Genomic DNA, 15,099 nt, shown 5'->3' on the forward strand with positions numbered 1-15,099 from the left:
GGAGCTGGTTTTTAACATTTTTTCAGTTTGGGCCACAGTTTCTGAAACTTCTGGGGATTCTTCCCTATCCTGAATCATGTCCCTGATTAAATTCCAATAGGAGAAGGCAGTAACAGGGACCTTTTCTGGCCCGAAAGTCTCATAGAAATCTTGTAAAGCGTCTCCAACTCCAACTCGAGACCACCTTTTATAATTAATAGTCCCTTCTTCTGGGAACCAAGGACAAAGATTCTTCACGAAATCAAAAAATCTTAACAGATCACTTGTTTTAACCTTTACTCCTTGCATCTTTAAAGCCTTTTGTAACCGTCTTATGTAGACGTCATGACAACTTAATGCTTGTCCCATTATCAGGCGCGCTTACTCACCTTATCCTGACGCAGCAGGTTCCCAAGGCAGATGAAGGTTTTACTCTTTTGTTTTCAGCGGTCGACCCTCCGATGCGCTGCCTTCCTCACGGTATCCCCCATATCCAGTGCCCCACGTTTGGGCGCCAAAAATGTCCCGACCCGCAGGATATTCAACGCAGACCCTGGAGGGGGGAGTGGGCATTGGATGGGACAAGAGACGCGAGAAATGGAGACAAGGCAGTATTCTGATCAAGTCTCATTTATTAGCCAGAAGGTCACAGCTTATATAGACAGCAGGAGGGAATGAGCAGATAAGGAAGTATGCAGATGTTTTCTGGGAAAAAGCACAGGGCAAATCGTTCCGGGAAAGGGAACATTTTTCAGCTATCTAAAGCAAAGCAGCGGTGATCTACGCCTAGAGCTGTGCAAGCAGTAAGAAGGAGAAAATGGTGGAAAGGTCACAGCATTTATATCTTTAGTGCCAGAGGGCTATTGGCAGGGCTTCATGACCCTGGGCAGGCTATGACCGGGCTCTTTGGCCCCAGACACCCTTTGTAGTTTCTTTTCTTTATAGACACTGTGGGATTTTTTATACTTTTTTTATTTCTTTACTCTCATTTTCATGGCATTTCAGGAGGGAGCCAGGATATGATTCTAGGATAAATAACTCTATTGCAAAGGTGCAATAAAGTGTTTGTAGGGATGGCCAGTCAGTTCAGTTGGTTAGAGGAGAGAGCAGTGTTATAACACCAGTCAAGGGTTTGGATCCCTGTACCAGCCATCTGCCAAATTTTTTTTTTTTAAATAAAGGTGTTTGCAGGTGAATAATTTGAGTAATCTTATCTGTTACCTTTCTATAAGACTAAATCTTACCTTTCTGTAAGACTAAAACTGAACCTAGCTATTCCTTAGGTATTTCCTTGTTTCCTAGATGCATTGTCATCCTGTTCTTTCTGTTTGTGTCCTTTAATTTAGACTTTATAAATGGGTGGGGGGTAGTTGGGATATTTTGGTAACTTAGTCCAGATCCTACAAATTCTTCATACCATGAAGATGACTCTCCTGAAGATCTGTCACTTAGACCATAAGATTTTTCCCTTAAGCAGTCTTAATGCTTGGCTTGAAACAGCACACATCTTTCACATTCTAGAGAGTCTGAAAGTACTTTTTTTGTGTTTGCACGATGAGTCAACTTTTCCATAAAATTTTATGTAAAAATGACATTTCTTGAATAACTTTTGGTATGAGGTTAGACTAAGGAGAGAACATTTGGAGAGAATAAAAAAGATCACTATTTGCCTTAATAGTTTATTCTGCTTCTACAAGGAATATCATACTGTAAAATTACTTTATTCTTATAGAAGTCATATTTATAATTTACGTTCATTAAAGTTATAACAAAGTGATAGTACCACTCAGAGAAATAAAGTTTTTTCTTTGTGCAGTAGATATTTAATTAATTGGTATCTGCACCTCGATTAATTTGTATCTTTAGTAAACATTATCAAAATAGAGAAATGTCATCATCTTTTTAGTATATAGCTTAGGAAATACTGATTTAGAAAAATAGTTCTCTGAAAATACTGAAGAATTCTTTTGTTGCCTCATGATTTTCTGTAAATACAATTTGTTACAGTTGTCTTGCTTCTTTTTTTGCAACCTTATAGTCTGTTCACTTCAGAGTAACCAAGTTGAGTTTCAAATATATACGTACGATTTTTTCACTTCCTTGTGTCAAACCTCTTCAGTGTCTTTCCTTTAGGTTTAGGATTAAGTCCGAACTCTCTAATGTAGGTTTGCCCACAAAAGCCTACTATAACCTGATTCTTTACTCATTTCTTACTCCTTTTTGGAACTCCATGATCCAGCCATTCACTGTTTAGAACATTTTTCAATTCCTTGAAAACATCTTTCTCCCTCTTTTTTTGGAGTCCTTGCATGCAGGCTGTTCTATCGACCTGGAACACTACCTCCCATAACTGTCACTTAGTTGATTTCTAATCTCTTCGATTCTAGCTTAAAAATTACCTCCTCTGGGAAAGCTTCAGTTAGGTTTTTATTATGTGTTCCTATGATATTGAACTATGCATTTATCATCAGGGCCTGGAGTGGGGTGAGGCAGGTGAAGTAGTGAGAGTAAGTGTGTCCTTAAATTTTGCACCCTGTGCCCCTTGTTTGCTCTGGGCCTACTTATTGTATTCTAATTCTAGGAAGTAATGGCCTAAGGGCCAAATCCAACCCGTATTTTTTAATGGTTGAAAAAATAAAAATAATAGTAATATTTTGTGACATATGAAAAGTATATGCTCTTTTCATATTAGAACACATCCGTGCCCATTTGTTTACACATCATTTATGACTGACTTGGGGAGGTGAATAGTTGATACTGAGACCATATTGCCCACAAAGCCTAAAATATTTACTGTCTGGCCCTTTTCAGAAAATGCTTGCCTGACCCCTCATATTCTAATTATCTGCTTAATTAAAACCTCTGCCCCACCCCCAGTTTACTGTTTTTATATGCTGTTGTTTGGTAAATATTTTTATAAGAAAAGAAATAAGTATAAGTTATAAATAAGTAAAATTAGACTGCATTAAAGTGTCTTTGCTGACAGCATTTTTATTTCAACCAGATATATTACTGTAGCTTCAGTTTGATATATTACATTTTAATGTTAACTGGCTACTTGCTTTTAATAATGATTATGAATTTTTTTAAAAAATTTTGCTTACTAGATATTAATTGCAGTAAACCTCTATAGAGCCATCTGTACCATTTGTTTCCAAATTAAATATGAGTTGAACACACCCATGGTATAATTCAGAAGTTACTAAACTTTCTTGATTCTTCTTTTCGAGGAATACTCTGTTATTGCTTTTAAGGTCTTCAATTGATGGATAAAGCCCTTCATTGACTGTATAGATTTTTGGAAATTACCCACATTATCTAGGGTAATTTCCTTTAAAGTCAATTCATTGTAAATGTTAATCACATCTACAAAACACTTTAATGGCAACATCTAGACTAGTGTTTGATCAAACAACTGGGTACCTTAGCCTAGCTGAGTTGACACATAAAATTAACCATCACACTGATTCTGTATTATGTTGATTTATTTTAGCTTTATTTTTAATGTAGCATATAAATGTCCTAGGAAATGATTCATTTGTTTTCTTTTGAAATTCTGCAGGTTAAGGTTGCAAGTTGTCCTTTCCTCTGAGAGTAGCAGCAAATCAGTCTAGCAAATTATAGAACATTGAACAATAATCATCCACTGAATAAATATAATCTAAGTGCAAGTTGACGAGTTTCGAAAAATGCATGTACTTTTTCATTGGCCTAGGAAGAGTGAATTGATTGGTGATTTGTTAAATAAAGTTACTAAAATCACTTAGTGGCTGTGTACAAATTTTGAATATGTCTGCTTAGCTCTCAGGATTAATTGGCTCTCAGGATTAGAGTTAATATCTGGTTTTGCTCAAATTATTCCTTTCCAGCTCAAGGCTTGCCCCAAGTTCAGGTATTCCAGTGGTTTGCTGTAGTTGAATTTTAACCATGACTTATGAAGTTTTAGCTATTAACAGTACTTATCCAGAAATAAATAGCATTTCAAATATTTTGAGATACCTCCTCTCTTTTTTCAGATGGACCAGCTTTTGGGAAATATGATTGAAATGTGGGTTGATCGAATGGATAACATTACCCAGCCTGAAAGAAGAAAACTTTCAGCTTTGGCTTTGCTTTCTCTTCTGCCATCTGATAATAGGTGAGGGAATCTTTTCTTTCAATTTGTTTTTTGAAGCATAAAATGTTAGCAGCATACCAATGTTAGCCATTGGTATTTCTTTGTGTTGCTAGGCAGTGTTGCTTTTATGTGTATGGATGCTAAGTTTGTTAGTAGATGTTGATGTGGTAAATATTGGTCTAGATCTAGAAAGGAGTGAGTGGGAAATTTACTTTTGAGTGTTGGGAGCTCCAGTTTAATTTGGTTGTATTCATTTTATCAATTTATTTCATTCTTGTCTAAATTTTTATTTTTTATAATAACCAGATTTTATTAGACTTATTTAGGGCCCTCTTTTTACATAAATATAGTAAATATCTAATATTTCAAAGTCAATAGTACTTCATAAAGTATGTTAGAAAGTATGATAATTCAAAAGTATTATTAAATAATTTTATCATCTTATTATTTTGGATTACCTCTAAAAAAGCTTACAAGTTTTTGGGGTTTTTTTCTCCTTACATAGTTGAAGTTGTTATATTATACTTTACAAACTTGGTTAAAATCCTTATTTTCATAAAGTAGGTACAAAATGCTTTAATTTGGACATGAAGAAGAATATTTATTTTCTTGGTTTTTATCCCTGTCTTTCTGGGGTTTGGTACTATACACTTTATTTTTTTTGCACCATTTTTGTTCTTTTTGTTTGTTTGTTTTATAACTTGATTTGTCCATCATTGGTTAGTTTTCATCCACATTGACTATAGATTTTTGGAAATGGTAACAGGTTCATAGGTAACCAACCAGCGTTTAGAGCTTGTTTAGTGAATCTTCATTTTCTACACTTTTTGGACAACCGCATATGGATATGGTATTGGACACTCATTATTCTTTTGACCCAGTCAGTTTTGTTGAGCCTGGTATCAGTGCACACATCTGGAGTCTCTGTCTCCTTCTTGGCAAGTTTCCGGATTTCTTTAAGTGTCTGAGGGGCACGTATCTTGAAGCCCACTCCATGAATGCACTTATGAATATGTTGATGGTGTATTCTCAGGTCACCACCTCATTGATAGCATAATGGTCTTTCTTGTTGCCATTCTTCTTTGCTGGAGTCCCTATCTTTTTGTGCTTTTAATTTTAAAGGCCTAAAAATAGGTCTGAAGACTTGATACTGTGTGAGAAGAATAATGATAATATATTAAATCTCTATGTCTTAGGGGATTTTTAGAGCATATACATCCTATTGATAAATTAGTGACATATATCTAGTATAGAAATCTTCATTTTTCTTTATGCATTATTTACTTCTAGTATGGTAATTTGGATTAAGAACATAGCTAATTATTTTGTCCTAACAACAGATAATGTGTAGTTACCATATACTTTGCTAAATGCTTTATACTTATATCCCATTTAATTCTCAAAGCAGTTTCATGACATGTAGGCATGATTATTCCCTTCTCACAGAACAAGCAAGTGCTTAGAATGTTAAGTAACATTTCAGCGTTAAGACATCTAGTATGTGGTATGGCACAGACCAACTTTGAACCTGGGCAGCTTAATGCCAGGACTTGCTCTTTTAACCACCAGGTGATACTGCTTTCCAGGTGGACATGCACAATACGAACAGATTTCCTCACTGTGAAATGGAGTGACATCTTATTTATTTTTGGAAATCAAATTTAAGCTACCTACATTTTAACTTATTGCTGTTTTTCTTTCTCTTCATGGGAAAATAGTGACTTGAGAATTATTCAGGCTTTTAATACTGAGATGTTAAAGAACTCAGCCATTGGCAGTAGTCAGCACTTAGTAAACATTTGTTAGATAAATTAATGAATAGGAAAGAGTATTAACGTTAAGAAAATATGTTAGAGTTTTCTCTAACATGTAGTACTGATATTATTGAGAGAAAGCTAGAAATGGTACAGGCGAAGTAGTGTAGAAACATATCTAATTGCATCAAAAGGGTATTTTAAATTTTTCATGAGAATACTGTTTGCTTCAGTATTTAATTTTATGAAAGTATGTGGTTGTTCAAAAATATTTTTGGTATATAAATTGTGGAAATTTAATAGTTGGTTTCCCTGAGAAAAATTAGTACATAGACTGGAGTTTATGTCAATCTACATAAATTGAGGGGTAGGATTTTACTAAGACTTGAAATTCTCTTAAACATTAAAAATTTGAATTTATAAGTTGTAAGGTGATAGCTTTGTGATAGGAAGATCAGATCTTATTTTTGTTTTTAAAATGAAGTGTCAACAAATGTGTGATTTAGGAAGATTTATAGTCACATGCTCCACTGGAAGGGAATGTTGATGTTCAGGTCAGCAGTTTTATTGCTTCCTGTTTATAACCTTTTTTACACTTAACTACATAGTTGTTGGAGTTTGGGGTAATTTCCCCTCTTCTGCATGTTTAATGATTATTTCCTGATCATTTTCCCATGTAATTAATAGTAATTTTCTATTCCTGTGTTTCTTTCAGATTTTGCAGTACACTATTTCCTTCTCCCCAAAATCAGCAGGTCTAGAGAATAATGTTGATGATTTTAAAAATCAGGCTAGGGCTGGCCGGTTAGCTCACTTGGTTAGAACATGGTGCTGATAACACCAAGGTCAAGGTGTTATCATACCGGCCAGCCACCAAAACAAAACAACATACTGGCCAGCCACCAAAACAAAACAACAAAAAAATCAGGCTAAATTGGGAAATGTCATTTTTTCCTTCTTTTATTATTGTAGATTTTCAAATATAGAATTAAATCTACTGTTTTAAAGCATGGTTTCCCAACCACAGAACTAGCAATGATATAGGCCAGATGATGATTTGTTGTGGGAGGCTGTCCTGTGCCTTGTAGAATGTTTAGCAGCATTCTTGGCCTCTACCCACTAGATGCCAATAGTACTACCCTCTTCCCCCACTCAAGTCATTATAAACAAAAATACCATCAGACATTCCTGGGTATGCAAACTGCCACCAGTTTAGAACCACTGCTCTAAAGAATAACCATTTGGGAAATCATTAAACTCTCTTTTACCCTAATTTGGTGAAGACCATAAACTTTAGAACCACATTCAAATCTCAGTGCCACCAATCACTTGCTGATGACTATGGCCAAGTTACTTAATCCCTTGTGCATAAGTTTTCTTGTTTTTAAAATGAGGGTACTAATAGCCTCTTCCTGATGAGGTTGTTGTAAAGATTAAATAAGTTTACATATGTTAGGTCAAATTGTCTGCATAATGGGGTACACTGTTTTTATTTTATCCCTTTCTTCCTCTCTCTCTCCCTCCCTCATCTATTCATTCATTTAACGCAGTGCCTAATCCTAAAAGCTTAAGTATCTACGTGTACATGCATTTATTTTTAATTCATTGCATTTTCAGGTGTATTGAGTATCTGTATGCATCTTCATTAATTTGTTAGAAAATGTGTTAGCCACATATGTTCTAAGGAGTATTTTCTTATTAATTGCCCCATTTCCTGACCTTTCTTGCCGCTATTTGCCAGATATATTCTCTCCCAGTGGTTTTTGGAGAACAGTCTCTTTATTACAAACATTATGAACCTTTCCCAAGAATCTTGAGACTTTTAGTGTTCATGAAAAAGACACTCAGTTTAGGTTGTACCCATATTGTTTCTTAGGATTTAGGTAATTCAGAAAATAGGAAAACGAAGAGAGAAATCCATCTAAGCATTTCTAGTATAAAGTTTGCTATTCATTCAGCATTGTTACTCATTCATTAACATTTACTGTGTTAAATGATTTTGATATTACAGTGTGAGATTCATTGTAGTTTGCCAAGACTTAACCCTTGAAAAAACTATAATGTACCATGGTATTTAATTTACACAGATTACATAAATTGACTATATGAGTATTAGGATCAGAAAGAAGTATGTGATGTTGGAGTAGAGATTTGATATTGTGCAAGGCCCTTGAAATAATCATATTTGAGTGGGAAAGATATATATTTGCATCTGAAGTGGATAATAAATCCTGTATTAAGACAATGTATCTAAAGAAATAACCAAATTTAGAGTGCAGGAAATTATTTATAGAAGAATCTATGTTGATTGGTCGATATCCTTGATCTAGTTCTACATTTTTGTAGTAATCTACTGTTGACGACATCCATGTTTAGTAATTTTACAACTTATAATTCATTACCTTCTGCTTTACGATATTTTATAGATTCTGTGTTGTCATCAACCTAAGGATACATGATTTTGTTTATTTCAGCTCTGTACCTTTTTGTTACATCTTTTTGGTCACCTGAGCCATAGTGAAATCTTTTTTTTTTTTTTTAATTGTTCAGTGCAACTTCCTCTATCCTTTCTGTTTTACTATTTATTAGCTGGAATAATTTTCAGATTCTGAATGTTCCAAGTTTGAATTTTTTTTCTTTTTCTGGGGTCTATATTGTTTATACATAGAGGGAGTAATTTTTTATCAGCTAATTTTTACATGAAAATAACATCCAGTCTATTATGTACATATACTTTCTTTTGATGTTTTCCAATGAGTTTTGCTCAGAAGGCGTAGATTAAAGAAAAAGTATTACTCGTAGACAAGAATGAGAACAATCAAACTTTCCTTTAGCTTCTGTTCTCTAAAATGGCAATTCATCCTCCAACTTAAAAAACACATTTAGGCTTCCGGTCAAGATGGCAGAAGAGACAGTCCCCAGTGTCACTCTCTCCCACAAACCAACCGATTTACAACTATAAAAAAACAACAACAGCTAAGCTGGGACTGTTAGAACTTAGGCGAAGAGGAGGAGAGACTGACGGAGTGTATAAAGGCAGAAGAAGCCATGATGAGAGAAAGAAAAAAACACTCCAACCATTTCATGCCGTGGCTGCTTTAAGGCTGGAGCTATTGAATGTATGGAGCAGGAGCCAGCAGAAGCCACAGCTGTGCCCTTCAGTTGGAGTTGCATGGAGGCGGCAGGGGAGAAGAGGGCCTTGGTGGCCCCCAGGCCAGCAGTACCACCAACAGTGTTCCCGTGGACCCACATAAGAGTGAGGAGCCACAACTGAAAAAAAGGAGCCACTCAGAGGCTGATGAGTCATCGCAAGGGACTGGTGCACAGCCTGTCCCATGGGAAGTGTTTGGAGTATGGGTGGTAGGGGAAATGGGTCCACTGGGGGAACACTGGGGCACAGCAAGAACAGCTGATCTGCCCCCCAATCAGCGTAGGACCATTCAGAGGAGACTGGTCAGGAATATAGAATTTCATGGGGTGTGGTTTGATGAAAAGACACAGGCCCAGAACAGAGCTTCTACACAACTGAGGTGCCCCAGGTCTCTGAAGAGCCAGAAGTACCTATAAAGTCAACCATTATAACCTGAGCTGCACAAAAAGCCTTCCCCAGGGAATCAGCAGCAAAGCAACAATTTAGCTCAACCACAGAGCTCAAGTACTGGTCCCAACAGGAAGGTCTTCCACTTTAGAAGTAAGTAAAGGACAAAAAGTTAGTTCCTGGCCAGGCACACCACCAGTGCCTTGGGGCCCGACTGGGGACCTGAGGTATGGAGTTGGGGACTAGACCCCCTCCCACAACCAAGCACACCACCAGCACCTTGGGGCCCACCCAGGGATCTGAGGCATAGAACCGGGGACCTGACTCCCCTCCCACAGCCAGGCACACCACTTGCGCCAAGGAGCATGCCAAAAACATCACTTCCATGTGGGTGGCCCACCACAGCCACCACAATAACCATGGCTGCCACAAAAGCGGCTAGATGCCACAACCACAATGCAGATGGTCTGCCAACCACTGGAGTGCATTGACACAAGGAGAGTCACCAGCAGAGACCAAAGAAAAGAAGAGTATGTCTCTCTCCACAAAGCCGATTCCAGAGTGACAGAAGAAGCATCTGCTCTACGATAATATTGGGGGCCCTGAACACACCCTTCAGCGTTGGACAGATTATCTAGGCAACAAATCAACAGAGTAACCATTAGTCTTTCAGAAGTAGAGAAGAAATCTAGGGTAATTAGAAGGGATGGGGGGAGGGAGAGGGTGATGGGGAGAGATTGGACAAGGAGCAAAAGGAATAAGTACAATTTGTAACAATATATATGCTAGTATTATTGATTTGATCAACATGTCTCAACGCTGAACCCCCAAAATACGTATAATCAATTATGATTCAATAAAAATGTTTTTAAAAACCACATTTGAATAATGAAGTTCTAAGAATTCAGATATGAATAAGTGTTCTTTGAGATCAAATACTTGAAGAATTTTGAATTTCACTTTTTAAGGCTCAAGGAAGTCTTCAGTGAAGAATATTTCACATAAGCTGGTTGAATAATTTTAAAAGGAATTTGCAAAAACAACTGGGTTTTTAGGAATGATGGCTTGCTTTCCAGGAGAAATTGCCTTATGATAAAGTCTTCTGGGTATCAGATTTACTACGCCTGCTTACATTGGACGCTTAGTACTCCTTTATAATTCTCATTTATCTCAAGGATAGTGTTACTGAACACAGGCTTCATGCACACAGAAGCCAATACCATGGGTTGTGTGTGTGTGTGTGTGTGTGTGTGTGTGAGAGAGAGAGAGAGAGAGAAGAAAAGGCCTTATTGCAAGGTTCACTGGCAAGGAGACACAGGAGGCAGTTCTCTCAAATCTATCTCCCTGAACCAGGGACTGAGGGGCTGAATGGGTTTTTAAACCCTGTCCTTCAACCCAGATGGTTTTTTTTTTTCTCCCTTTTTTTGTCTTTTTTTCGTGTCCGGCAACGGGATCGCAACCCTCGGTGTTGCGCCCGCACCTCGCTCAGCCAGTGAGTGGGGACCTGTCTGTATGTGGGATCTGAACCCTCGGCGGGAGCGCCGCCGCACTCCCAAGCAGCGCACTGTAGCAGTGCGCCACCGGGCCGGCCCGTAAACCCAAATGTTTTTAAAGGATCAGGCATAGCATCTGGCTGCTCTTTTTCAGACCTTGTGTCTAGGCAAAGGGTGATTGGCTTGGCCTGAGTCTAGCCGTATGACTGAGGGATCTAGTTTTATATGGTTTCCTTAGCATATGTAATATCAGCATTTGGAAATTTATTATAATTTAAGAATGTTCCAAGTCATTTTACATTTCACAATTTTAAAAAGTTCAGACTAGTAGAATCCAGGTAAAAATTAGGTTCCAAAGTATTTTGGTATAGGTTAAATATAGTAGTTAAATAAAAGGCAATTTACATTTTGTGGACTTGTTGCTTTACCTGAATCATAATTGGTTTAAACTGCTCATTCTTAAGTGAGTACTTAACATGATAGAATTTTATTTTCATCTTTTAGAAGAGGATGAGTCTTTTATAGTATTTTCTTTTATCTGTAAATCCTTGGTACTTTTAGTAGCTTTTTTTATAGTAAAAATTAGTTCACACATTTTTGTATGTCTTTCACAAGAAAAATGTCTTAGAAAAATCTTTTTTTGATAACAGCTTTACTGCAATATAATTCACAGACCATACAATTTACCCATGTAAAGTAACAATTTAGTTGTTTTTAGTATATCCAGAGTTGTGCGACCATCACCACAATAAATTTTAGAACATTTCATTACCCCAAAAAGAAACCATGTACTCATTATTAGTGCTCTTCATTGCTCATTCCGTCCTAGCCCCAGGCAACCACTAGTCTACTTTCTGTCTCAATAGATTTGCTTATTTTTGACATTTCATATAAATGGAATCGTGCTATGTGGTCTTTTGTGACTTGCTTCTTTAGTTTAGCATAATGTTTTCAAGGTTTATCCATGTTGTAGCATGTGTCAGTATTTTACATCTTTTTATTGCTGGGCAATATTCTGTTGTATGGATATATACCATATTTTGTTTAACCATTCATCAGATGATGGGCATTTGAGCTGTTTCTACTTTTAGGCTATTAATAATGCTGCTAAGAACATTTTTAGTACAAGTTTTTGTGTAGATATGTGTTTTCATTTCTTTTTAGTATTGCTGAGTCATATTGTGACTCCTGTTTAACCTTTTGAAGAACTGCCAGACTGTTTTTCTTTCTTTCTTTCTTTCTTTTTTTTTAAAAGATGACCGGTAAGGGGATCTTAACCCTTGACATGGTGTTGTCAGCACCATGCTCACCCAGTGAGCTAACTGGCCATCCCTATATAGGGATCCAAACCCACGGCCTTGGTGTTATCAGCACCGCACTCTCCCGAGTGAGCCACGGACTGGCCCTGCCATACTGTTTTTCGAAGTGGCTGTACCATTTTACGTTCCCACCAGCAATGTATGATGGTTCCAGTTTCTCCACACTATTTCCAATACTTGTATTTTTTATTGTAGCTATGCTAGGGATTGTGAAATGGTATCTCATGGTGGTAGAAATAACATCTAAATGGTTCTGCTGCACCATTACTCACCATTGGGAAGCTTACTTGACACGAAGTCTTTTAACTGTTAGTTGATTGATTATTGTTTGCTGATTAATTATTTTGGGTGCCATGAAAACCATCGGTAAGTATATATCTTAGTGTTTTATGAATTTACTGTCCAAGTTCAAATTCTCTCTCTGCTAATTATATTTATTTATTTTTATATTTTTTATTGACTCATAATTGGTTATACATATTTTGGGGATTCAATGTTGACATATGTTGATCAGATCAATATTACTAGTATGTATATTGTTACAAATTGTACTTATTCTTTATGCCCCTTGTCCAATCTCTCCCTATCCCCTTTTCCCTCCCCCCTCCCACCACTGATAACATCTTTACATCTGTTTCTTCAACTATAAAATTTGGTTAATAATTATTTTTTATAGGTTCGTTGTTGGGGTTGAGATAACTCATGCAAAGAACTCAGTGGATGTTGGACTCTTATGTAACGTTAATTGCTTTTGTATAATTCATATTAACGAGTCAATAGATGTTAGTTGCTTTTATTACTACATCATTTCATACTGTATGAAGGAAAATACATACATTTCATGTTTTTATGTTTGCAAAGGAAGCTTCTTAAATTAGTACCTGATGTTATTTCTGCATTATCAGACTGGTTCTGCTGCATGGCACTGCCATTGTCATAGGAACATTGAAATACTCTGTACATGTACTGACAAATAGAATTACTTTCCTGGGATTTAGCAGTTGTAAAGGTAGAAGTAATCTTTCGGTACTGAATTTCTGGTATGTTGCCAATCTCTGTTGTTCCAGCTGAATTTGTCAGTTAAGTCAACTTGTGCATAGACATAGACGAGTTGTTTCCCACCTGTGCTCATTTATGCTTAAAGTTTTCATTTAAGAGTTATCTTTATAAGAAGTGTTGCATATTGATATTTGGAAAGGCCAAAATAAATTCTGTAAGACTGCACTACAAAAAACCAGCTTTGCAAATTCTGTATCCTGTACATTTTAGGTCCAAATATGTCAGCTTTCCTCTGCCCCATTTATGTGGGTAGGGAGGAAGAGAAAACAAAGAAGTTTGGTGGCAGAGACAGCAAAGGAAATTACATCTGGTTGTGATTTAGAAATGATCCACAAATTTATGCCCTTGGTGTTGAAGGGAGTGGCTGCTTTTAGATTTTTGTGGACCTTCCTTTAACTCTCTACTTATCAGGGTGATTTTAATGTAAATGTAGTTTTTTGCAGTTGTCAATAAGAATGGGAAGAAACTGAAGAGCAGAAAATCACAATAATCATTAGTGACTGAGGAAATTTTTTTCTTTAATAAACATCTTTCTTATGGTTATAATCATTCTTGTTTGTCTTGTTTTCAGTTAAAAATAACTTGTCTGCATTTTCCTGTGGATAAAATAAATGTTACAAGTTAGTCTTCTAAGAGAATCATAAAAATACTTTATATTCTTCCTGTGACATTTTTTCCTCATATATTTATCTCTTAAATTAACTAGGTTTTGTGAGCTATCAATAGTGATTTTTTGCACATAATTGCAGTGGTTGTGTAGGTTTTGGGATACAGAGGAGGCATTTGTGTTAATTTAACCACAGTTTTATCTGTCTTTTATGTATAGTTGGTAAATTTGTTTTGAATTGTGATACATTATTACATTAACAAGTACACATTGAAAACCTTTGTCATTGAAAATTTGTATAAAAAATTGTTTTAAATAAGTTCTGTGTAGATACAGAGGACTATAAGGTGTGGACATTGCCCTTGGGAAATCTGTAGTTTTATTTTATTTTATTTATTTATTTATTTTCTTAATTTTATTTTGTCAATATACAATGTGGTTGATTATTGTGGCCCATTACCGAAACCTCCCTCCCTCCTCCATCTCCCCGCTCCCAACCAACAATGTCCTTTCTGTTTGCTTGTCATATCAACTTCAAGGAATTGTAGTTGTTATGTCTTCTTCCCTCCCCCCTCCCCGCGCCGGTTTGTGTGTGTGTGTGTGTGTGTGAGAGAGAGAGAGAATTTATTTATTTATTTTTAGCTCCCACCAATAAGTGAGAACATGTGGTGTTTCTCTTTCTGTGCCTGACTCGTTTCACTTAATATAATTCTCTCAAGGTCCATCCATGTTGTTGCAAATGGCAGTATTTCATTCGCTTTTATAGCTGAGTAGTATTCCATTGTGTAGATATACCACATTTTGCGTATCCACGCATCTGATGATGGACATTTGGGCTGGTTCCAACTCTTGGCTATTGTAAAGAGTGCTGTGATGAACATTGGGGAACAGGGATACCTTCAACTTGATGATTTCCATTCCTCTCAGTATATTCCCAGCAGTGGGATAGCTGGAACATATGGCAGATCTATCTGCAATTTGTTTGAGGAACCTCCATACCATTTTCCATAGAGGCGGCACCATTTTGCAGTCTCACCAACAATGTATGAGAGTTCCTTTTTCTCCGCAACCTTGCCAGCATTTATCGTTCAGAGTCTTTTGGATGTTAGCCATCCTAACTGGGGTGAGATGGTATCTCAGTGTAGTTTTGATTTGCATTTCCCGGATGCTGAGTGATGTTGAACATTTTTTCATATGTTTGTTGGCCATTTGTATATCTTCCTTAGAGAAATG

At 36.6% G+C, this 15,099-nt stretch overlaps 1 protein-coding gene across 2 annotated transcripts in view; it reads left to right on the top strand.

The window, feature by feature from the left end:
- The window catches only part of IPO11 (importin 11), a 251,868-nt gene that overhangs the window by 147,086 nt on the left and 89,683 nt on the right, over positions 1–15,099 (top strand). For both annotated transcript variants that reach the window (XM_008579583.1, XM_008579584.1), the window contains exon 27: positions 3,996–4,117. In XM_008579583.1, coding sequence (XP_008577805.1) covers positions 3,996–4,117 — 122 coding nt within the window. The remainder of the gene's footprint in view (positions 1–3,995; positions 4,118–15,099) is intronic.

Source organism: Galeopterus variegatus, unplaced genomic scaffold (assembly GCF_000696425.1).
Source record: "Galeopterus variegatus unplaced genomic scaffold, G_variegatus-3.0.2 Scaffold1916, whole genome shotgun sequence".
NCBI classification, from domain to species: domain Eukaryota; kingdom Metazoa; phylum Chordata; class Mammalia; order Dermoptera; family Cynocephalidae; genus Galeopterus; species Galeopterus variegatus.